Source organism: Amblyomma mixtum, chromosome 2 (assembly GCF_055824585.1).
Source record: "Amblyomma mixtum isolate Tamu chromosome 2, ASM5582458v1, whole genome shotgun sequence".
Taxonomy (NCBI): domain Eukaryota; kingdom Metazoa; phylum Arthropoda; class Arachnida; order Ixodida; family Ixodidae; genus Amblyomma; species Amblyomma mixtum.
The window spans coordinates 313,219,681-313,244,673 of NC_143013.1; the positions used below are offsets into that span (position 1 = coordinate 313,219,681).

General features: G+C 45.0%; 1 protein-coding gene across 2 annotated transcripts in view; it reads left to right on the plus strand.

The window, feature by feature from the left end:
- mTor (serine/threonine-protein kinase Tor) overlaps window positions 1–24,993 on the plus strand; it is a 123,236-nt gene that overhangs the window by 86,624 nt on the left and 11,619 nt on the right. For both annotated transcript variants that reach the window (XM_089575071.1, XM_089575072.1), the window contains exons 22-44: window positions 178–292; window positions 1,179–1,319; window positions 1,829–1,975; window positions 2,496–2,638; window positions 5,846–6,008; window positions 7,984–8,117; window positions 8,446–8,524; window positions 8,717–8,856; window positions 9,389–9,489; window positions 9,833–9,948; window positions 10,840–10,917; window positions 11,266–11,373; window positions 12,213–12,338; window positions 12,990–13,121; window positions 13,225–13,355; window positions 15,097–15,214; window positions 16,828–17,028; window positions 17,554–17,651; window positions 19,037–19,232; window positions 22,251–22,373; window positions 22,679–22,861; window positions 24,001–24,135; window positions 24,485–24,663. In XM_089575071.1, coding sequence (XP_089431197.1) covers window positions 178–292; window positions 1,179–1,319; window positions 1,829–1,975; window positions 2,496–2,638; window positions 5,846–6,008; window positions 7,984–8,117; window positions 8,446–8,524; window positions 8,717–8,856; window positions 9,389–9,489; window positions 9,833–9,948; window positions 10,840–10,917; window positions 11,266–11,373; window positions 12,213–12,338; window positions 12,990–13,121; window positions 13,225–13,355; window positions 15,097–15,214; window positions 16,828–17,028; window positions 17,554–17,651; window positions 19,037–19,232; window positions 22,251–22,373; window positions 22,679–22,861; window positions 24,001–24,135; window positions 24,485–24,663 — 3,087 coding nt within the window. The remainder of the gene's footprint in view (window positions 1–177; window positions 293–1,178; window positions 1,320–1,828; window positions 1,976–2,495; window positions 2,639–5,845; window positions 6,009–7,983; window positions 8,118–8,445; window positions 8,525–8,716; window positions 8,857–9,388; window positions 9,490–9,832; window positions 9,949–10,839; window positions 10,918–11,265; window positions 11,374–12,212; window positions 12,339–12,989; window positions 13,122–13,224; window positions 13,356–15,096; window positions 15,215–16,827; window positions 17,029–17,553; window positions 17,652–19,036; window positions 19,233–22,250; window positions 22,374–22,678; window positions 22,862–24,000; window positions 24,136–24,484; window positions 24,664–24,993) is intronic.

Consider the following 24,993-nt stretch of genomic DNA (forward strand, 5'->3'; position numbering starts at 1 on the left):
ACACAAGGTTAGGTTAGGTTTATGGGGTTTAATGTCCCAAAGCGACTAAGGCCATGAGAGACGCCGTAGTGGAGGGCTCCGGAAATTTCGACCACCTGGGGTTCTTTAACGTGCACTGACATCGCACAGTACACGGGCCTCTAGAATTTCTCCTCCAAAGGTGTTCTCTCTCTGCAGCACTGCCCTTGAGACCATCGACATTCTCTCGGAGTCTCTCGACTTTTCGGAGTTTGCAGCCCGTATCATCCACCCCCTAGTCCGGACCCTTGACACCACCCCTGAGTTGCGCTCGGTAAGTGGTTTTCTCTTGATGGCACTTGCAATGCACTGATTGAGAGTCTGGTACTTTCACTCTTTGGCACAGGAGGGGAATTTTTTATGGCAAAATTTTTACAAAAATGAAAATTTTCACTTTTCCCTGTTTGGTGTGGAGTTTGATAGTGACAGTTTTTTTTTTTTTTAATAAGCCGGAGCTTGAAATTCATGGAGGCCCTTTAATAAATTAAAGAGTTAACTGCGCAAGAGGGTTAGGACACCAGGGAGACACATTCACGACACTTAGAAGTGCAGACTGACAAAGTTGTCAGTCTGCGCTTCTAAGTGTCGTGAATGTGTCTCCCTGGTGTCCTAACCCTTTCGCGCAGTTAACTCTTTAATTCCGAAATGAACCAACTAGCCCAGCAAATTCTTTTTTTGCCCTTTAATAGTAAGAAAAGTCAGTTACAGTTTAAGTGCGGTTTTATGTGTGTACTAACCACATTGAGTGCACCTTGTCATGCCCTACACTCCCATGACTGCATGATTCTGCAAATTAATCTTGGGTCATAGAACTTAATGCAGGCTATTCAGATGTATCTAGTCTGTGCTTGAGAAATGTAGCACTGCTAGGTAGATATGATGAGTACACGGCTGCCTATCTGCAGCAAAATCCTTGAAAGCCTTGTCCTGTTTTATGCTGTCTTTGTGAATGAACAAGTTTATTTTTAAGTTTTGAATTAAGAGCAGTCCAGTTGTTGGGATGCCACCCTACTGCACCTTTTTTAGCCACCTGCATTTTGGGGTTAGGGTGGTTGTGTGGGTAGAATACTTCCGTCCATTTGTTGGGAAAGCTGTGCATTGTGAATTCTGCTAGTTTCTCACAAGTACTGATTTGCGTGTTTCAATACTTCTTTCTCCAGCAAGCTATGGACACCTTGTGTGCTATGGTTGTTCAGCTGGGCAAGAAGTACAAGGTCTTTCTGCCGCTGGTTACGAAGGTTATTGACAACCACAAGATCATGCACCAGCGGTACAATTCTCTGGTGACCAAAATCATTAGAGTGAGTGAACAAAAAATTTTTTTCTTTTGTCGGGATATTTTTAAATTTAGGCAGAATAAGCCCTGACAGAAATATATGCAGTGATGCTGTACATAAAAAGTAAAAGCAAATTGTTGTTTCAGCTCCTTTTGAGGGGCCTTGTTCGCTGTCATTTTGTTACTGTCATCATAATTATTCATGACCTGATAAAGCTGCCTCGTCTAGAGGTTACTCGGCATGTTAGAATGGTGTGCATGCCTGGCAAAGCCAGTAGGTGTGTGTGTTGCTGTATGCTGTGAGTGCCATTGCTTTTTTCCTTTTCCCACACCTTCTCTCTTTGGCTGCCATTTTTGTTTCAGCTCTTTTACATCATGAATTTTTTTGTTTTGTTTTCTGTAGATGCTAGTTAAGGTTGTGGTCATTTTATATCTCTTCGGTATTTTATCTGCCTTCTAGTAATAAATGGTGTGCATTTCCGTGAAGTTTGAGTGAGAATGTTCAGTTGCTGAAATGGCGATTTTCTCATCCAGTGCACTAGTCTCATGGACGATGATGAACCATTTGCTGTGGACAAGCGGCAACCCCGAAGCAGGCAGCAGTCAGAGGACCAGCCTGCCCCGAATACGGAGATCACAACTGTCAAGAAGCAGAAGGTCTGCTCAGCCAACTTGGAGCGGGTGAGCAGCTCACTTTCACCACGGATTCAGTGGTTATGAGGGGAGGGTTGCTGGCATGTTGTTGTTCAACATCAGCTGGATTTCTGTCCTGTGGTAAAAGCTTTGTCTGCTACTCAAGAGGCTTGCTATGTACTATGTGCTTTGTTCAACTTGTCCAGTGGCTCCTCGGGTGCGTCTGTGTAATGTGTGAGCAAATCGTTTGTAGCATGTAAGCAGGGTGAAAAGCGCTACCCAGATACTGCTAACAGGAGCTAGCCAAATTTTTAGCTTAAAAGGCTCTCTTTCCTTTTCTTTTTCCCTGAACCAGCGCCGTTTTGTTCACCTATTTCTTCCCTACCTGTGCCATGTTGTTCTCTGTGCAGTGAATCCATAGCAGCTTTCCCAGTTTTGCCTCTCCTTAACAGCATGAATTGCACTCGAAATATATCCACAAGTTGCAGGAGACAGCTTTCATATTCTAGCAGGAGATTTAAAAGTTTCTTCAATGCAGTGCAACACTTTTGCTTTTCTTTGGATGCAGCTATGGACGCCATGCAAGCGTGTTTCCAAGGATGACTGGTTGGAGTGGCTTAGGAGGTTAAGCATTGAGCTTCTGAAAGCATCACCATCGCCTGCCCTTCGTTCCTGCTGGTCCCTGGCCCACAGCTACAACCAGCTGCCAAAGTGAGCATACTTTTAGCATCATCATCATCATCAGCCTCAGTGCTCCCACTGCCTCTCCTATGTCTCTCCAATTAACCCTCTCCTTCGCCAGTTGCGGCCACCGTATCCCCGCAAATTCCTTAATCTAATCCGCCCACCTAACTTTCTGCCGCCCCCTGCTGCACTTGCCTTCTCTTGGAATTCACTCCGTTACCCTTAAGGACGAGCGGTTATCTTGCCTTCACATTACATGCCCTGCCCAAGCCCACTTCTTCCTCTTGATTTCAACTAGGATGTCATTAACCCGCATTTGTTCTCTCACCCACTCCACCCGCTTCCGATCTCTTAATGTTACACCTATCATTTTTCTTTCCATAGCTCGCTGCGTTGTCTTTAACTTAGGCTGAACCCTCTTTGTTAGCCTCCATGTTTCTGCCCCATAGGTGAGTACTGGTAAGATACAGCTGTTGTATACTTTTCTCTTGAGAAATGCTGTTTGCTGACTTGCCGGTGTAAGCTGTCATTCCGGTTTAACTGGTTCGGAGTGCAGAGGCAGAAATGTTTGCAGAACAGCATGTGACACTTCCTTGCCCAATTGCTCAAGAAGGGGACAAAGTTAGTCTAGTAAGGGGCAGAATGTATTTGTTAGAATGTGCATTTGTGCACGTTTATGTGTTGGCTGGCGGAGAAGTGGGGTGTGTAGCCCTGCTGCATGTGCGACAGTGTAGCAGGGCTTGTTGTCAGGCTGGTTAGCATGCCCAAGCCATGGAACAAATTTTCAGCACAAATAATGTATTCAGATTTCAGAATCTATTTATTTCTTGCAAATGCAGCATGCGTCTTTGGAATTTGCAAGCCTTCGTGTCTCTCGCAACTGTTTGTAAAACATCAGAAATGCCCTGTGATGGCTCCCTTTTTATGATGAAATAACAGCGCAAGGAACGGGACGAAAACACGAAGGAAGAAGACACAGACACGGGCGCTGACTAACAACTGAAATTTTATTTCGAAGCAGGACACATATATAAAGTACAAAGAGCGGGTGTGTCCAAGGCGATCCTGCACAATTACCGAAACAGTGTAGTCACGTCCAAGGGTAAAAACGATAAAAAGGTGAAAAAGCCGAAAGAAAGACAAAAAGCGATAAAACCACGGTGTAAGAGGCCGGGACGGAAGTAAAAGCGATGAAAACGATGAAAACGGATATGCACATAGCCAAAAGGTAAAAAAACAGCGTTAAACTAACGGTGAAAAACGGGACTAAAATCGCGGCACAAGGTGATTAACAAAAAAGACAGAGAGGGGCATTTAAGAACAGGATTAAACATTTACCCTGCCCCTAAGAAAGTCCAATTCTTTTTGCGACAGGCACAGGGAGGGTGCACTCACACATTGTTCTTTTGCGTTGTGGATTTCGAATGCTTCTACGATTTCCCTGGATATCCTATCCCGTCCTCTGGCAAGAACTGTGCAGCGATTGAAATCTGGGTAACAGGTTTCGTCCGGATCATTACGTTTGCACTTTTTGCAGTGCTTGGCAAGGTGCCCAGAAATTGCAATATTGTCTACATTATTCCTGTGCTCTTGAAGCCTAATGTTGAGGCATAATGTTGAGGAATAATGTAGACAATATTGCAATTTCTGGGCACCTTGCCAAGCACTGCAAAAAGTGCAAACGTAATGATCCGGACGAAACCTGTTACCCAGATTTCAATCGCTGCACAGTTCTTGCCAGAGGACGGGATAGGATATCCAGGGAAATCGTAGAAGCATTCGAAATCCACAACGCAAAAGAACAATGTGTGAGTGCACCCTCCCTGTGCCTGTCGCAAAAAGAATTGGACTTTCTTAGGGGCAGGGTAAATGTTTAATCCTGTTCTTAAATGCCCCTCTCTGTCTTTTTTGTTAATCACCTTGTGCCGCGATTTTAGTCCCGTTTTTCACCGTTAGTTTAACGCTGTTTTTTTACCTTTTGGCTATGTGCATATCCGTTTTCATCGTTTTCATCGCTTTTACTTCCGTCCCGGCCTCTTACACCGTGGTTTTATCGCTTTTTGTCTTTCTTTCGGCTTTTTCACCTTTTTATCGTTTTTACCCTTGGACGTGACTACACTGTTTCGGTAATTGTGCAGGATCGCCTTGGACACACCCCCTCTTTGTACTTTATATATGTGTCCTGCTTCGAAATAAAATTTCAGTTGTTAGTCAGCGCCCGTGTCTGTGTCTTCTTCCTTCGTGTTTTCGTCCCGTTCCTTGCGCTGTTATTTCATCATGGATTACCAACTAGCCCGGCATCTTGCACTTCTGAACTCCCTTTTTACCTGAGCAGCTATCATGGGAGACAAGAAAGAGTAGAAAGAGCAGTTAGAAAGAACTAAAACGAAAATTACCCGGCCCTCCATGGGAAGGAACAGTTAAAAAGGGAGTGCACATGGAGTGGGAGAATTGCAGTGTGTGCGCTTCTGTGTTGTTTTCGTGGCACCAACTGTAATCCTACGCAGTCCTCGTCTAATGGAGCCTAGAAATTGTGTGTTCTAAGTTGCAGGAGACAAGAAAAAAAAAAAGAAAACAGGTGACAGAAACAGAAGCCTCGCGAGTCGGCCTGTGTGACCTCAATTTAAACACCGCTGCTCATGCACTGAGCACACCGTGTAATCTCGCGTAAAGGCCACACCTGTGTATGGGCCACACCCCCTGTTTTGGACTAGATAATTGAGAAAAAAATGTGGTTATATGTTTATTCTTTTAATTTGTGTATAGGCAGTACCTTCGTAATTCACACCAGAGTTAAAAAAAAAAAGAGCGGAACTTGCGCGAGTTTATACGGTATAGTTTGGTTTTGCGCTTTTTGTCATCCACGCTCATGCCACAGTGGTGATGAAGTTGCACCAATAACTGCAACAAATTTGACGCCGCCCGTAGGCGAGTCTGAAGGCACCAAATGCAATGGCGGTCAAACGCCGATGGAATGTAGGGTCCTGCTTTGGCCGCTATGCTGCACCCATTGTGCACGCTAAATGTGGGCTGTCAGAATGCCGGCACAGGGTAAAGCACAATTGTGAATTGACATTAGCGGCATACCAGATGGGAAAAGCTGAGTTTGCATTGCATGAGTTTCATTCTATGGGAGGCAGACAGGAGCTGCCTCACTAAAAGGTAGCAGCCGGCAATGTAACAGCATTGTTCTACTCTATCATAATTAAAATTATGATAATTGTTTCTTTGTAGGGACCTGTTCAATGCTGCGTTCCTGTCTTGTTGGGTCTGCCTGGGTGATAATGACCAAAAGGAGATCATAGAGAACTTCCAGAAGGCTCTGATGGACCAGGATATCCCCGAGATCACCCAAACCCTGCTCAACCTGGCTGAGTTTATGGAGCACTGTGAGAAGGTGAGGAACCAGTGGCATCTCAACACTCGCGCGTGAATTTTGAGGCCTAGGGGTACAGTTGGGACCAGCAAAATTCTTTACTATATCAGTTGTTAATGATGTCATGGTTCTGAGGATGCTGTCTGGTAATTAATAGGCTACTTACTATACACATAGTGTTTGTTCATAGAAGAAACGCTCAGGGATACCTTTCATTTTGCTCTTATCATCCCTTTGTATGACAATTATTTACTTTCAGTCATCACAGTTTATGTTGATATCGTGATTTCATCTATGTCTCGTGAAAGTACCGCAGTTACACGCCTTTACTGCACACCGTAGCAAATGGCAGTTAAATTAATGATTGGTTGCGAGCGGTTTCTCGGCAAGAGCAACCTGAGTCACACAAGCCCCACCGGTGGTAGTGCCTGCCATTGCAGGGTGCATCGCTTAACCACCACGCCACTGCACCAGGAGTGGTATGAGAACTCCCAGGAATCTATGAATGGGGAGTAGAGAATGACAAATCCTGCATATATGGGCATTAACCCATTAAGCTAGTGCGTCACACCTTTCAGGCGGAGCTTAAGTGCCCCCTCCAATTTTTTTTATTTTCCATGTGCGCTTTGCCTCACTGCCCCATGGCCCTCAAAAAGTTGGCTTCTGCTCAAATCTTATGAGCCTGGTGGTTAAGCCATCTCAGAGAGCGTGGTTTTATTGTCCTTGGTATCCATTTGCCTTTTTTTGTTTAGGCCATGTATAAATAGCAATTTACAATTAGCTTGACGAGTTGCAGTGTCAAATACTGTGACCTTTTACTCTCGACATAGTATATCAGGATGACATGCCTTTAGAAAAAAACGAAGAATGTCACCGGGTATAGGAACTCTCTGGCTACCAAATCATGTAAATAAAAGTAACAAAATGAGAAAGTTCATTAAAACTGCATAAGAAATTACCTAATTACATTCCAGTCTTTGTAAGATTTAAGACCACCAGCTCAATTATGATTACATATTTGGAATCGGAAAAGAGAAACGCATCCGTTTGCAAAATTTCACGAGGTTCTAACCATAAATAAAAAAGTTAGTTTTAAGACCCTTGTCCTCCCTTAATGAAGACAGGTCCCCTTACCTGTCTGCCGCCGCGGCAGCTCAGTGGTTATAGTGCTCGGCTGCTGACCCAAAAGATGCGGGTTCGATCCCGGCCGCAGCGGCTGAATTTCTTTGGAGGAGAAATTCTAGAGGCCCGTGTGCTGTGCGATGTCAGTGCACGTTAAAGAACTCCAGGTGGTCGAAATTTCCGGAGACCTTCACTACAGTGTCTCTCAGCCTGAGTCGCTTTGGGATGTTAAACCCCATAAACCAAACCAAACCAAACCTTACCTGTCTTACACACTACTGCTGTTCATTTATAGTTTGTTTTATAACCAGAGATGCTGATAGGATAAGGCATCCTGCTGGTGCTAGTAGTATGAAATGTGTCTGTTCTTTTGGCTCGCTACTCTATTGGTAGCTAGCTTTTATCACAGACTGAATGAAAAGTGGTGTATGCCTTCTAAGCGTAGTGCATTATAAGTTGCCCTGCTTTAGCTTAATGTGATGGTATTAAAATTTCAAAGGGCTTATTTGGAGTGGCTCCTGTATGTAAGCCTTAGGTTCTTTGTGTTTATACCTTCAAGCCTGCTTTTTGTCACAAGGTTGGTGACTGTCGATTGAAACGACTGAACAGCACAGGACGAAAGAGAAGAACACAGACAGATGTATTGATTAGCAATCGCTGACTAGGAACCTAGACATGCACATTTGTCTGTGTTCTTCTGTTCCGTCCAGTCTGTTAGCACTGTTCAGTCGTTTCCATCACCATGCAGCAACCAGCCCGACTAAGCCCTCTTCAGTGACTGTACGTTCACACCCCTCTTTGAACCAGACTACCTCTAAATTTGCTCTGATGATTTCTGTCACCTGACATTTATCTTTCCTTTCTTTTGAACCAGGGCCCCCTTCCTCTTGATCAGAGGTTACTTGGTGAGCGTGCAATGAAGTGCAGGGCATATGCGAAGGCACTGCACTACAAGGAAGATGAATTTCACAAGGGCGTTACTACCGAAGTATTGGAAGCACTGATCAGGTGTGTGGAAAAATTATGCATGCAATGCACTCATGACTGAGAATCTAACTGGTATGGGAATATAAGACATTCTGTTGTCCAGCAATTTTAGTTAACTCTGACAGGAGAAGCGACTTTGAGTGGTGTTGGTCACAACAAAAGTAGCGTGTGAATTTGGCATGTCTTTTCAGTAAATTACTGCAGTTTCTTTCCCACTTGTATCAGATATAGTTTTGCAAGGTTCCTCAAAATCTGTGGCTAAGGGCTTTATAGGGGTGCTAGAAAAATGTTTTTCCAGCTGTTGTTGTTGTGTACTATATGTATATTTTCCTTTTGTCTCGTTGGGCAGCATCAACAACAAGTTGCAGCAGCCTGAAGCAGCTGCAGGTGTCTTGGAGTATGCAACCAAGTGTCATGCAACAGACCTGGTCAGTTGGTCTCCATTGTAGGCATTTTTTTTACTCCAGGCATTGCTAATTTGCATGGCTTGTACTATCTATGCCTGGTCGTTACACTGGAGCTTCATTAGGAATGTTAAAGGATTGATGAAAAATTTTGACATCCACGAGACTTGAGTTGCAGCTGCCCACTTTGCCTGAAATTTGTGCCGACATCTGCAGAAAGTGAAGGAGCGCTGGTACGAAAAGCTCCACGACTGGGAGAATGCGCTGAGGGTCTACGGAAGGGCGCGGGAGCAGAAGCCAGACGATGTGGAGCTCATCCTGGGCCAGATGAGGTGTCTCGAGGTGCTCGGAGAATGGTACGTGGCATTGGTCACAGTTGCACTCAAGAAATCACTTTTGATTTGTAAAGCACTTGTTTTGGAAAGAAAGGGTGGGTTGGAGTACAGTCGGCAGGTACTCTCAGGTCATGAATAGCAGTTTATAGCAATATCCTTTAAGAGGAAAGTATATAGCAGTTATATCTTGCCATTACTCGCGTGGGGGGTCGATGCTTAAGGTAATAGTGAAACAGTATAGGGCAGCACAGTAAACTATAGAAAGAAAAATGATGGGGGCAATGTTAAGAAATAGGAAATAGGAATGGACATGGCAGGACATGTAATCTGGGGAGCAGATAAACAGTGCTCCATTAGGGTAAAGGAATGAAAAGGTAAATGCATTAAGGGAAGGTAAGTAGAGTCAGCTGGGAGGGTAAGATGAGGAAGTTTGCAGAGTGGGCCGCAGCTGGCACAGGACAGGGTTACTTGGAGATTGATGGGAGAGGCGTTTGACCTTGAATGGGCTCAGCCGTGCTGATGATGATGACTCATTGTTTACTGCATGGTGCAGGGAGCAGCTGTACCAGCTGGCGAGCGAAAACTGGAGTGGCAGCGCATATGGCAACCAACAGAAGATGGCTCGTATGGCATCAGCAGCTGCATGGGGCCTTGGTGAGACAAGAAGGCAGCCTTTTTTGTGTGTGTGTTTGCATGTGCGTGTGCGTGTACCTAAATGATGGTCTGCACTTAAGTGTTGTGGGAGTTGTGTATGCCTACTTTCATTTTAGTAATTGTTTTTTGCACAGACGTCAGATTTCCGGCTGTTCCATTGGGTTTGATCACAACTGCCATTGCATGACTCATTGCCTATTTCTTGAACCATCACCTCAAAGGGAAAAATTTAAACAAAGAAAATTGCTTTCCCTTATCAGCCAGTGAAGTGAGGAATAAGAGCTTGATGCTTTTGGTGCCATTCTAATGTGCGACACTGACTCCTTCTGTTTGCTCTGTGCAGAAAAGTGGGACACCATGGAGGAGTATGTGCAGGTGATCCCTCGCGACACCACCGACTGTGCCTTTCACCAAGCAGTGCTTGCTGTGCACAAGGAGAACTTCCAGTTGGCTCAGCAGGTAAGAGGGACGGGAGAAGCAGTCCTGAGAAGGGTGCTGCTGTATGCCTGTTTGGATGGAGTCACTGGGCAAGCAGGCTGCAGGCTTGTGTGCACATTTTACAGTTTCATTGTGCAGGGTACACCTAGGCTATTTCATTTTAGGTTCCTATTGCAACTGTCATGGCTGAAAATTGAACCCCGATGATCTCACCCGTAATGCGCATCAACTGTTGGATTGACAGGGTGGCCAGAATTGTGCTTAAGCCAGTGATGTTTTTTGTATCCCCAGACAGCATATTACTGCGAAACACGTCTTCCACATGTTCCTTCTGAATTGCATGACCAGAATGATGGTAGCATTGGATTTAGGTAGTGAAGTGAACACTGCTGTGTCTCTTAGTATATGCTTGTATGTTGGCCCATTCCAGGTAGCTTTTCAAATTCTTGGTATGTAGATATAGCTAGGCTTATATTTGTATTCTGCGATTGGCAAGGCTCTAGGCTCATAGTGGCATCTGCGGCATAAGTACATTCTTATTTTATCCGAATGAAAGATTTTGCTGTGATAAATTTTAGCAAAACTGCTGCAGCAAACACAGAACTGATTGTAACCTGCATACCTACAGACTTAGTGTAAAGAGGCACGTATCCGCTTGTACTACTACTATATACTTTGCACACTGCTGTCCAAATTGGCATAGTTTTGATGGTGTTTCAGGACCGTTGCAGCTTGAACCTAACCCTGGTGGTGAAAAATCTTCTTAACCAATCCGACTGGTTTCAAGAACAATTCCCAGTTGTTTCATTTGGAACCTAGGGCTCCAACTGGGCTGGATTAACTAAACAATGGCTGTGTTTCCTCTTAACAGCGTCGCCATAATTGGTGTTTCCCTTTTATCATCTTTTTCAGTTTATTGACAAAGCAAGAGACCTGATTGACACAGACCTTACTGCCATGGTTGGAGAAAGCTATAGCCGAGCCTATGGGGTGAGTATAACTGGCACAAATGCTGATATTTGTCTTTTTTTGTTGTTGTTTATATAGTAAGTACATTGACATTGTGGCTGAGAAGTACTTGAAGCTGGGCTTGTTGGTGCATATTCGCGAAAGACATGAGAGCGCAAAACGGCAACACGGACGAGTAAGGGAACAGGACGAGTGCTGCAGCGCTCGTCCTGTTCCCTTCCTCGTCCGTGTCCCCGTTTTGCGCTCTCATGTCTTTCGCGATTGTGGCTGAACCCTTGCTAACCATTTTTTTTTTGTAACACTGTAATGACATCCAAAATTAATGCTGCTTCAGAGTTAACCTTTGTGTGTTGATTCCTTTTGACACAGGCGATGGTGCAAGTGCAGATGTTGGCAGAATTGGAGGAAGTCATCCAGTATAAGCTTGTGCCTGAGCGGAGGGAAGCCATCAAGCAAAAGTGGTGGGACAGGCTGCAGGTGAGGGCATACTAGTGGTCTCCAAGTATACTCACTGTACCGATTCTGCCCTTCTTGTCTGCCTCCCCACTATGCATTTATTTTGTTTGGAAAGCTTGATTGCAGGTACACTAGACTTGCGTTAAGACGAACTCAGTTACGGTTTGGTTTATGGGGTTTAACGTCCCAAAGCGATTCAGGCTATGAGGGACGCCGTAGTGAAGGGCTCCGGAAATTTCGGCCACCTGGGGTTCCTTAACGTGCACTGACATCGCACAATACACGGGCCTCTAGAATTTCTCCTCCAAAGAAATTCAACCGCTGCAGCCAGGATCGAACCTGCGTCTTTCGGGTCAGCAGCCGAGCACCATAATCACTGAGCCACCGCGGCGGCGCGAACTCAGTTAAGATGAATTTTCGGATGAGATGAACAATGCAAGGCCATTTGGTGGGTTCTTATAGGATTCAGTGTTTAAAAAATCCGCCCAGAATGAACTGTTTCGTGTATCCTTAGGTTAAGGCGAACTTTCACACTGACCGCAAACCTCGGTGAACCCGCACAACAGCACTCGCCAAATGTTCGCATGGCATTGCCGAAGAAAAAAAAAATAGGCTGAGGCACTTAAGACTGTTTACATGTGAGAAGGCATAAGCCCACTTGCTCATTTTGTGAATGCAGTCGCCACATGCTGCTGCGTGATATAACCCGATGCCATTAAGCTAGCAGTTCTACCTCTGCATGGCTCTACGTAGCCTCTCGAATGTTCACAGATTAAGTGACTTATAGAGGCATTGCGGTGGTATATTATACAGCACCTGTAAGGTGGGTTTTGGTCACATATTTTGTCTTCACTTCACAGGGTTGCCAGAGAATTGTGGAGGACTGGCAGAGGATACTTCAGCTCCACTCCTTGGTAGTGAAGCCCAAGGATGACATGCGCAGCTGGCTCAAGTTCAGCAGCCTATGCAGACGCAATGAGCGGCTGGTGAGACAGACTGTTGTTCACCAGGGGTGCTTGTGTCCTGCTATCACCGATTGCTTAAATTGAATAATTTGTGGCAGTGGTTGTGTGAGCTATCTTTGGGGCAAGCACCGCCATGGTACATCTTGAGCAAAAGCACTCATATTCACCTATTGTCCACTGGTAATATTGGCCATGTAAGCACGAGTCACAAGGGACATGCAGGCTGGATGCGGGCACACTCAATAATGTGCGCCACCTGCAGTCATATGGTACACACAGACCTGGGAATGAGTGCACTCATGGGAGCAGAGCAAGGGGTATAGTACAATTAACTGCTGCACTTTTTCGCGCTGGCAGAGAGCGAAAATTATGAGAGTGTTTCATTTTTTTTCTCTTCCTCTGCAAATTCTTACTTACACTGAAACTGCAATGCTGTGTTTCCTGGTTAAGTATTTGTGCTCTGATCACTACCAGCATCTATCTCATCATGATGGAAGAAACTGGGATCAGTCAGGATAAGTTAGTATAAAAAGCTGAAACTCATGGTAGTCTGCATAGCATGCCAGGCTGCTCTCAAGAATGCTGGCACTGTATAGTATAGCTTGTGCTCTGCTCTGCACATTTTATGAGACGTTATTTGCAACCCTACTGAAGACAGTGTGATCTTTGCAGGCCCAGTCTCACAGAACACTAGTAACACTCCTCGGTACAGACCCTTCACTAGTGCCAAACCAGCCTCTGCCCACAGCCTACCCTGCTGTAACGTTTGCCTATATCAAACACATGTGGCAGAGCAACCACAAGGTGAGGTTGCATTCCTTAGACTCTGCAGAATTTATCCTCCAGTGTGTGCGTCTCATGAGCGCACATTTTGTTAATGCTGTCTCTGATTTTCTCCCTTATGTAGGAGAATGCCTTGAGGCAACTGCACCACTTTGTTCAAACAGAGCTTCCAGCTAACAGTACACTGAACCACCTGTGTTTGCCCATTCCCAATGAGAATGCCCAGCGGAGTGAGCATCAGAAGCTGCTCGCAAGGTAACACTTCCTGTCTTTTCATTTTATCTTCATTGTCCAATGCAGGTCAGGTCTTATTTTTGTTAAAACCCCCACTGTTGTGCACAGATTCAAAGGCCTGCGTACTAATTCAGTACGGCAGAAGAGTTGAACACTATTACAAAACAAGTCATGCCTCTCCTGTTAAAGGTGCACTGAAGAGGAATCTGAACTCGTCTGCTTACTGCTGAAACTCGATCTGCACGTTCCGAGCGTTCTTAAAACCTTCGAATTATTGCACTGTGCGGCCGATTTCCCGAATTTAAATCCAAGTAAACATCCCAGCTCCCGCCTTTCTTTTTTTTAATTCCTCGCAGACAGTGGAAGGGGTACCAACCTTGCAACCAGTCCAGTGGCGGCTTGCGGCTCTGCCATTGGTGGAGTGATACATAGTGATCGGCATAAGCAGAGAGTCCACGTGTATTTTTATTTCCGTGGGCCTAGTTTGCAGCTGTGCAGTGTCTGACTAGATCTATTTATTCACAGAAATCTAAACAACAAAAGCGAAAGCAAAGCTGCCATGGGACTGCCTGAAAAGCACTCCATGCATTGGTTGATTCGTCCCACCGTCTGTGGGGAATTAAAAAAAAAAAAGGGGCGGGAGCTGGACATTACTTCGATTTAAACTGGGGGAATTTTCCGCACAGGGCAATAATTAAAAGTTTCTAAGAAATGCTCGGAACATGTAGATTGCGTTCCCGCAGCAAAAAGACGAGTTCAGATCCTCTTCAGTGCACCTTTAACCTTTGCAGTGTAACTCGCCAGTACCGAAAGGCAAGCCTCTGCTTGGGCGTGCAGTGTGAACATAGAAATGCTTTTAAGGGGGGACACTGGTCTTGAAAAAAAAATTTTTATTAATGAAGTCACAGTTACGAAATCTCCGGGGAATAATGTATTTTTGTGTGCTGATTCTAAATATGTCATTTAATTTCATGTAAAACAATTCCTTGAGCACTTATGCACTTTTTATGATAGTATTTTGCGGAAAGTTTTGAAGAAAATTGGCTGCAGGAAACTTGCTGAAATGTATGCCATTGGGTTCTCTTGACACCAATGAATACAATAAGGGTGAAATTGTCTTCCTGCCTATCATAGGACTTGAGTTATGGGGTTTTGAAGTTGTCGCTTCAGAAATGAGAAGGAAAGTGTGTATTCCTGTTTCTGAAGTGGCAGCTTCAGTACCCTATTACTTAAGTTCTATGAGAGCCATGATGATAATTTTACCCTTATTGTATTCCTTGGTGTCAGGAGAACCCAATGGCATACATTTAAGCGAGTTTCCTGCAGCAAATTTTCTTCAAAACTCTCCGCAAAATACTTGCATAAAAAGTGCATAAGTTCTCAAGGAATTGTTTTACATGAAATTAAATGACATATCTAGAATCAGTGCACAAAAATACATGTGGCCTGAAAATTTGATTACTATATCTAGATTAATAAAATTTTCTTCTCAAGACCCACGTCCCCCCTTAATAAGGTCGTTCAAAATATGGTACATTACCAACATCATCATTATCAAAAAGAGAAGCAGCTATACCAACTACACTACACAGCAGGCTTGGTTATAATTGCCCGTGGTCACTATTCACGGTGCGTTCAAGTGCTAGTGTAGGTTGGATTCCACTTACACTGTTGCATGTAAACATAGTTAACTTATTGTTCAGTGTGGCCTGTTCCCACCCACTGCAGAGCATTGTGACAATGCGTTTTCTCCTCCATGCAGGTGCTACCTCAAGCTTGGCCAGTGGGAGGAATGCATGCAGGGCATCAATGAGAGCTCCATCCCCATGATTCTGCGCTACTACCAGCTGGCCACAGAGCACGACAATGACTGGTACAAGGTCAGTCCGAGATCAGCTGCTCCCCCTCGCCCTTTCATTGGAAGGATCAGTCTGTGTGTTTTGTGTGGCAATGCTGCACCTGAGCATGTGGTGCAATGTTGTGGAGAGCTGTGGAATAATTTTGGCCACCTTGGGCGCATCATCTGCCTGCACTAAAACCTCAGTACTGCATAGTGGCTTTTTTTCCATTGCTGCAACAGTTACTGAGAATCAAGCCCACAAACCTTTTGCCTGGCACTAGTACTCAGTATAGTTGCTAAGCTGCTTTGGAGGGTCAGAGTTTTCCTTGTGTGATTGTAAGACCAGGCTCTTCACTAATTAATGTGCTTCGCCGGTCAAGCTCATTTAAATTGTGGTTGCCGATTTCACTGGTTCTTGTTTCTTGTGTAGCTCTGTGACCTCAGCTCGCAGCAAAATTTTTTATTTCTTGATGGATTTACATGAGGTTTTTTAAGCATATGAGAAATGTTTATTATTCTTTTAGTTTCTACAGCCATGCTACAGGCCAAGACATGCTTAGAATTTTTTTTTTCAGCGCCCGCAAAACCATAGTACTCCACTGCATATCACTCATACTTCTTGAAGCCTTGGTGATGATTTTGGCAAAAACTGGAGCGGTATAAAGTTACATGCTTGGTATTGCAAATCTTGAGCAAAGCAGTCAGGCGTTCAATTATTGAGCCCTGCGATTATAATTTTCATTGATGGTGAACTACTTTCTTGGGTGCCGATGAAGTCTGAACGAATAGATGTGTCAGCCGTGTAACACTCTGCTGCGCATCATTCTTAGTCCTTGGGGTCTGTGAGTTTCAGGACGAAAACATGGTAAGAGGTAAAAGAAGTGGCTTTCTCAGTCACGGTACTTCAGCTTTGTTACAATCAAAGATGCCTGTATGTACTTTGCACATATGACAAACTACATCTCAGGCATGGATGTAGCGAGCACAAACAGGCACACGCTAGCTTTGACCGCGTTGAATGCTTTGTATGAAACAGAGTATATGTGCTTATGTTAGGACAAGTTCTGCAAGGGGGCTTTGTAAATGAACATATCTGTATGTGTATTTGGTGGAAGCAGGGTTCCATTTCATTCCTCCCTTCCTAAATACATTTTGAAACCTCTACCACAGCTCAGTATTCTTTTGATCTAACAGTGTGGTGTGCTTCCCGTCAAGTACCTCATGAATTCAGTCCACAAACAGGCGCTTACTGTTATGTTTTGTTGAAAGCCTCATTCTTCAGTGTTTGCATAAGCACATTATCAGCTGCAAGAGGAAATTCATTTGCAAAGGTGGATAGTTGGAGCTTGGAGGTGACGAAATACTTGTTCAAATCTAGAGAAGCCTTTCTAATCCATTTGATGTTGACAGGATCAAAGCCTCGGGCCATTTGATCTGAGTTCGAATTAATGAGAACACATTCTGCATAATTGGAGGATTCTTTGGAGCTTTCACGCATCTCAAGTATGTGGATGTGCAAAGGGAAGAGAACGGTTCTCTATTGGATCGCAGACATTGTTGATGTCGTGTTACTTAAAACCAGGAGCTAGCTGTAGCATGCAGCCCTCCAGCACTGCCTTCAGTATATATAAACACACTGTTTCATTTGTGTAGGCTTGGCATGCATGGGCCTACATGAACTTTGAGGCCGTCCTGTTCTTCAAGCACCAAGCTCAGCAAGGCAACAGTGCCAGTGCGCAGCCCTTGCAGCAGCAGCAGCAGCAGCCACAGCAACAACCCCAACAACCTCATCTGCATCAGGGCGGAGCTGGTGAAACCACGATTTATGCTGGTGACTGTGCACGAACCGGATTGGTGAGTCACCTTGTTGGGGGCTTTAATGATGCACACAAAGCCAGCTTTCACCATAACACTTTCAGCTTTCAGTGTTGAGCATGACGAAACAAAGTGTACTCTTTAACCACTTTCTCATTTATTCCATGATTGCTGTCTTCGTCTGTCTAAGCATAGTAGCTCTGCTTACGGTTTTTATAATTTTCACTCTCTTTAATATACAGCTTAGTTTGCCTGAGACATTGTGATTTTCACCTGCAAATGAACTGGAGGCCACGCTTCTGTGGCTCCACATGTCAACTGTGATGATTTCTGCTTTTATTTGCATGAGTGCTGTTATGATGCTCGACACCTATTTTCAACAACAAGCTGTTTTGATCCTTGGGCTTGTAAGCAAATACTGTGTTTTAACTCATGTTGCCCAGTGCCTTGAGTAGGAGGCACAAAGCCAACACTCTGAGTAGCGAGAGTAGTGGTTTATGTATAGCATGATGGTGATTATAGTTTGCACTCGAGGTGATTTGGTTCCGCATGTTGTTCTTACAGACGTCACAGCACATTAAGGATTACACAGTGCCTGCCGTGAAGGGTTTCTTCCGCTCAATAGCCCTTTCTCATGGAAGCACCCTGCAGGACACACTGAGGTGAGCTACCCAGGCAAATGTTGTGTTTGTTTTGGTCCCAAAGGCATAGAACAGGTGTGTGCTTGTATTGTTGTTACCAGCAGCAGCCATGTTATGTTCACTGCAGGAGAAAGGCCTCTCCGATTGATCTGTGCCAGCAGTGGCCATTCTCTTTCAGGATTGGCATTTTAAAATCATATTACCTCTAGTAACTGGCATTTAAACACTAGAGGAGGTTACAGTTGCTACTTTGTGGCAAGTCACAAATTTCTTTGTGTACAAAAGCATGATGGTAGAGGCACTATTTGTGAATACTGTAAGCTTGCGAAGTACTTTGTGTTTTTTTTTTTTTTACTTGTGCTCTTTCAGTTTGAGAATTGTAATTCTGAGGTTTCATCTACTGCTTTATCTACTTTGCTCCTCCCTTCTGCCTCAGCAAGAAATGAAATCTTTAGTACACACATGTGATGTGTAGTGCTCATTGTTCGAAAGGCTTTAGAAAAAGCTAGAAAAGATAACCAATAAATCCTTTATAAACATAGGACAACATTTAGTACCTACAGGTTGCACTTCTGAGGGAAGCTTTCTCATAAAATCTCTGTTGGTGCATAAGTGAAATGATTCATACTGGCTGCACATATATATTGTACATATTCTGGCTTTCGACTGCCGTTGATGTGGGCCATTGAGCTTATGATGCAGTCTCTAAACAACAATCTCAGCACATGTTCCCGAACACACAGGCTACATGCATCCCATGGATGTTTTTTGAATGCTTGACAGTCGGCGTTTTTTTTTTTAATGCTCTTCTGCAATGTATTTGTGCGCTGTGGAGAAACCAGCGTCTCTAGCAGCTGACTGCCACTGCGGTTTTGCCTACGTCGCCTGGCCCCAGGTTCAGCACAATCATGTGTTAGCTAAATGTGTCAAATGAGCGTAATTTGACAAAATTATAACATACTTTCCGAGAAATTGCATTATCCGGGAATGTATTAACCAGGTGAAAACAGCTAACTCAATCTTTTGTGTGCTGACTTTACTCTCCTTGAGGTTTCCTTGTTTTTTGTTTTTTTCATACTGCTGTATTTCAAAATGACAATCTACTGTTCTTGCAGGCTTTTTTTTTTTTTTTCGTACTATGCGTGCGTTTCTTGCTATGCCTATGCTGCATTCATTTCAACTGAGAGATAACTGGTGCCACTGCACTGCTTTCTCAGTAATAAGGGAGTAATTACTCATTAACATCCACCCAAGCGCAGCCATACGGTATGTGCTCTGGAGTGTGTGCTCAGACTTTCAGGCCTATGGGGCACGTTGTTGTGGTTTTCCACAGGGTGCTGCCAGCTGTTAGCTCTGTGCAAGAGTCAATGTAAACCCCTGTGTGACATGCTTGCTTGGTGGTTCAGGCTGCTTACGCTGTGGTTTGACTACGGCCACTGGCCCGAGGTGAACGAGGCCCTGGCTGAGCGAGTGAACAAGGCACCCATGGAGACCTGGCTGCAGGTCATCCCGCAGCTGATTGCACGGCTAGACACCCCTCGGCCCCTGGTGGCAGGTCTTGTGCACGAGCTGCTGGGGGAGGTGGGACGCAAACATCCACAGGTACGCCCCCCTTGTCACCCCCCCTTCCTCGCTTGCACTTGGTTCGTATTTCTGTGCTTGCTTAGAGTCACACACCCATCGTTAGCCATGGAATAGTGATGCAAAACTATCGGAAAATTGACTATCAATAGTATCGATAGTTTTTTTAAACTATCAATAGTGTACAAAAACTATCGATAGTGCCACTATCAATAGTAATACTATCATTTCTACTATCGATAGTAATACTATCGTTTCTACTATCGATAGTAATACTATCGTTTCTACTATCGATAGTATTACTATCCATAGTATTACTATCGATAATGTTGCTATCGATAGTATGACTCGTGATAGTACCGCTATCTCTAGTATGACTCGTGATAGTACTGCTGTCGATAGTATTACTTGCGATAGTACCGATAGTACCGCTATCGATAGTAATACTATCGATAGCGATACTATCGATAGCGATACTATCGATAGCGATACTATCGATAGCGATACTATCGATAGCGACACTATCGATAGCGACACTATCGCTAGTGACACTATCGCTAGTGACACTATCGCTAGTAACACTATCGCTAGTACAGTGGAACCTCGATTATACGTCCCCCGGTCATGCGACGACCCGCATTTTACGACGAATTTGTGCGGTCCCGGCAAAACCGCCATAGAGACAATGCATTAAAAACCTCGGTTATACGACGCAAATTTTAGAAGGACCCCGCTTCGTACGACGGCTGGCTCGTACCGTCCGTCAAAAAAGGCCGTCAGCAAACGCAGGCCGGGATGTACCGTATTTTCGCGATTCTAAGCACCCCCCCTATTTTCGGAAAAAAATATTCTGAAAAAAAAAAAAAACTGCATGCGAATCTAAGCACCCCCGTTTTTGCGCGGAAGAGAGCGTTGCCGAGGCCGCCAAGTGCACTTGCTCTCTTTTTCGTCGAGCCTGTGCAGTCGGAGTCCCAAGGAGGCGCGGCCTGCATGTTGTCGTTGCGACTGAGAGAAGGATGAAAAGGAAAGCGCACGGGCCCGCCTACTGGCGTGAGCCAAGCCACCACCGCTGCCGAGGAGAGTTAAAAGATCAGAGGAAAGATAAAGAGAAAAGATAAGATGCGCGTCCCAGCAACAGATGCGTCTGCAGGAGCCGACGCTGATGAAAAAACAGATAAGCGGGCGAGGCCGCGCTCGCCCAAGCGAGGACAGCGGCGTCCACGGCGCTTTTTGTAATGGAAGTAATGGATGCTTGTGCCCCACGATAAAACTTCCGAAGTGGACAACGATGCAGAGGTTTGTGCTCCCATTCCTAGTTACGCGGACGTGTTGCAGAGCGTCGACAACATCCGGCGCTTTGCTTGCGCGCGCGACGATGTTGGCGACCTACTGCCAGACGTGGCAGCCCTTGAAAGAAAGTCGATGCGCCGAGGTTGGGCAAAGGTGCAAAAAAAAATTACCGATTTTTTTAAACGGTAATAATGATTTTTTTGCAAATCTGTTTCAAACAAATGCTGGGTTTTGTCTTTTTTAATCTAATTGGCGTACTTGCCGCGGGCTTGAAGCCGGTCAACAGTTTTCGGCGCAAGGCCGAGCGCCACTGGCCGCATTCTTTGATTTTCGATTATACGACACCCGGATTATACGACGGTTTCGCGCGGTCCCCTGAACGTCGTATAATCGAGGTTCCACTGTAACACTATTGATAGTAACAATATTGATATTATGCATTTGTTGGCCAGCGATATAACCAAAACATTTGCGATAGCTGATTGGTTTCATGGTCTCATGAGACTCATGCTATGAGGGCTGCCGTAGTGGAGGTCTCCGGGTAAATTTCGACCAGCTGTGTTTCTTGCACATGCACAGGGACAGTTTGGAAAAATGCCTGGAACTGCATCCGATGCAAGAACAAACAGCGCAAGTTGTACTGGCTTACACGATGTACACCATCGCGCACAGCAGACGTCGTCTTGCTGACGTAACCCCTGCTGAAATGCTTTTCACACACATGCTTCGCAACTAGGACATTCGCACGCTAACATTTTATCCAGCAACTTTGTGTAGGGAACGTCTGTAGAGCTTGGTGATGCATAGGCCGCGAAAATCAGCAAGTCTTGTCAGATACTCATACCATCACCTCCATACCACACACTCGGGAAACGAAGTTTAGGATGCATTGGGTACGCGGGGTTGATTTTATAGAATATATAGAACTGTATATAACAAGTGGTATCAATACGGCTATCGATCGTACTATCAACAGAACTATCGATAGTACTATCGCTAGCGCACTATCGATAGCGCACTATCAATAGTACTATCGATAGTCTTTTTTACTATCGATAGTTCAATAGTGAATCAACTATCGATAGTTTTGCATCACTACCGTGGAGTAGTCAAAGCTAGTAAATATGCAACATTTCGTTAGTTTCACAGGGATTGAGCTTCTGTATCATAGACAGCCTAGTGCTCGTGGTATAAAGGATTTTGAGGATTTCAACATGTTCAGTCACTGGAGGGTTACATCTTTTTTTTATGCTGCGCGGGGTCCCATGATGAAGCCATGAGACAGATTTTTTAGTGGGGTCCTGTCCTCCTCCTTGGAACTTGCAACAAAACCTGACCCATAGCTTCATTATGTGACCCAGTATTCGAGGCCGCACAGCTTGGATAAATGACGTGACATGACAGTAACCCACGACAGTGTTTATCTGTAAGTGAATTATCTGTATTTAAGGAAATAGTCACAGTATCTTGTTTCCATGGTCGTAGCTATCGGCCTGTGTGAATGAAGGTAATGACAACTATATTATTTCAGAGCTCAGCTGTACATTGTCATGTTGTTTTGCTGCTGCAGGAATAGTGGCTTCAGTTATGATTTTTTTTATCAAAGTGATTGCTTTTGTTCCAAAAAGGTGCCATTTCTGCAGATGCAACAGCCAGATCTTTCAAAGTTAATGGCAGGCTTTTACACTCAGTACTGATAAGTGAAACGTTTTGTTTTCACCCACTGTCTCTGGCTTTTGTCTTCTCCAGGCCCTCATCTACCCTTTAACTGTGGCGTCAAAGTCTGCCCTTCCAGCTCGAAGCCGGGCAGCACTGCGTGCTCTGGGTGTGATGCGGGAACACAGTGCTCGGCTGGTCAACCAAGCCATCACAGTAAGTGGTCTTAGGCTCTCTGCTGGTATGGCAAGCATTACTTAATGTTAGCTAGTCCAGCACTTGTGTATAGTCTGCTCGTGATGACAAAAAGGTGTAGCTGCTCAAATAATGACCAGCACTAGCAGAGCAAATAAGATCTTCTTAGACATGGCAGCCTTTCTGGTTGCTTCTTTACTGGTCGTTTTACTGCATCATGTCTTGTTATGGCAAGACCATCTTTCTGAGTTTTCTGCATTTTCTGCGTTCATTGATACCATGCTCGTGGATGTTGTTAGTGCAGCAAACCTTGCATTTCCCTGCAGGTGAGTGAAGAGCTGATACGGGTGGCCATTCTATGGCACGAGCTGTGGCACGAGGGCCTCGAGGAGGCCTCGCGGCTCTATTTTGGCGAACACAACGTCAAGGGGATGCTTGCCACCCTGGAGCCCCTGCATGCCATGATGGAGCGCGGGCCCCAGACGCTTCGGGAGACATCTTTCCACCAGGTGTGCCTACTTCCCAGCTCATGGACCCAACAGATCTGAACTGAGTTAATCACTACCTGCTGTGGTGGCAGTTAGAATATTGCTGTGGTTTCTGTTGTGTGGCAGCTATCACCACTACATCCTGCAGCATCCAGAACAGTGTATACTCTCCCAGTTAATGTGCAAGGCACATTAGCCAGTGAAGTGTTAACACATCTTCCTGAGGGATCTATGAAGGTGCTCATCTCACAGAAAATGTGGCGCCGTTGTTGGTGTCAGCATTGGCGCCATTTACTGTAAGTGAAAAATCTACAAAAATACCCCAGAGAAGCAGCCTTTGAGGCAGGTGGGCCACCTTCTTCACGTAACCTTGTGACACCATCACAACCTGCCCACCGGATTGTGAGCAAACTGCGCACCATGGCAGGTGGCAGTTAATGATTGGTCTTGAGTGGTTGCTTGGGAAGAACAGCCTTGGCCGCACAAGCCCCAATGCTTAACCGCTGCATCACTGCGCCAGGCGAGGGGGGTTGGAGGACTCTCAGGGATATATGAATCGAAGTTGAGAATGACCAGTTCCACATAAGTGGGCATAAACACATTAACTCTATTGCATCATACCCTTAATGCGGACCTTAAGTGTCACCGCCAATTCTTTGTGGCCTCTGGAATCCCCACGAGCGCCTTCAAAATGGTGCTGAAACTTTGGAAAAGGTCTCCCTGTTTCTTAAGTGAGGACCGGCAGAGTTGCCGTTTGTTCGCTGACTTAATTTCATGTTACGAATTGCGCCTGCCTCAAACCATTTTAAAATTTTTTGCTTGTTCACTGTAATGAGGTTTGAGTGTATCCTGGATTAATTGTGTGCTGCTTGCTGTTTGCAGTCTTCAGCAACATGAAGGGGAGAATGCCTGCAAGCCATCCTTTCTTTTTTTTTTTTTGAACATTTCTTCCGCTTGGAAGTTGCAGTGGTTTTTGTTGCTCGTAAAAAGGGGAGAAACGTTAAAACGGTGCAGTTACAGACTGCACCTGCTTTTCGCATCCTTGCATGCAGTAAAAGCAGTGTCGATATAAGGTGCCCGTTTTGGTGCTGCATCCATCATGTTAGCACATTGTGGTTGTTACGTGGTTCCTAACAAGCGTCCATTCCTTGTTGGCGCAGGCTTACGGCAGAGACTTGGCAGAAGCACTGGAGTGGTGCAAGAAGTACCAGCGCTCGTTGAACGTCAAAGACCTGACTCAGGCTTGGGACCTCTACTACCACGTGTTCCGGCGTATCTCCAAGCAGCTGCCTCAGGTGGGCTTGTGAGGCGCTGAGCACCATAGGTGCACCTGTACACTCGTAAACTCCCATGGCACACTCAGATATTTTAGTTGTATAGTGGTAGATATCAAAGAGTCACATATGTCTTACACATGCTTACATGTTTGTCTTTGTAATTCTGGGTTGAACTTTTGAGCCAGGCACATCTTCTATCTATTAAACATCGATACTGAGCGCAGCAGCAGTGATGCCTAACCAGTTTTGATCCCCTGAGAGAGAAAGAAATGTTTGAATCCTTTTGAAGGGGCTCTGTTAGTGTTTATTCTTTTACGAGAGCTAACAGTGTTCTCAGGCACTACAGCTGCTGCCCTTTGCTTTCCAGCTCACATCCCTGGAGCTGCAGTATGTGTCACCAAAACTGCTCATGTGCCGAGACTTTGAGCTGGCTGTGCCTGGCAGCTACAACCCAAACCAGCCAGTCATCCGCATTGCTCGCATTGAGAGCTCACTCCAGGTCATCACCAGCAAACAGAGGCCCAGGAAGTTGTGCATCAAAGGCAAGTTCGTTTCATGGTCGTGCGGCCAATGGCATTGATGCAGGTGCCGAGCCATGCTTGTTGCTCTGGATCATATTTGGTGATTGGTTGTTTGGCCCTCTATTTAAGCCGACTTCATAAGACAGTTAACACTTCCTTACTAAATTAGTGTGCATGTGACCATGAGAAAGGTAGCTTGCCTGATTTGATTGAATTCCAATTTATTTATTGATTCTGTCGGTTTTGCAGGCCTGCAATAGAAAAATATAGCATGAGTTTCGGTACTAATGTCGGTACTAATACAGGTGCCCCTAACGTGTAAAAAAAAAGTAATTGAGAGAGAGCACATTTAATG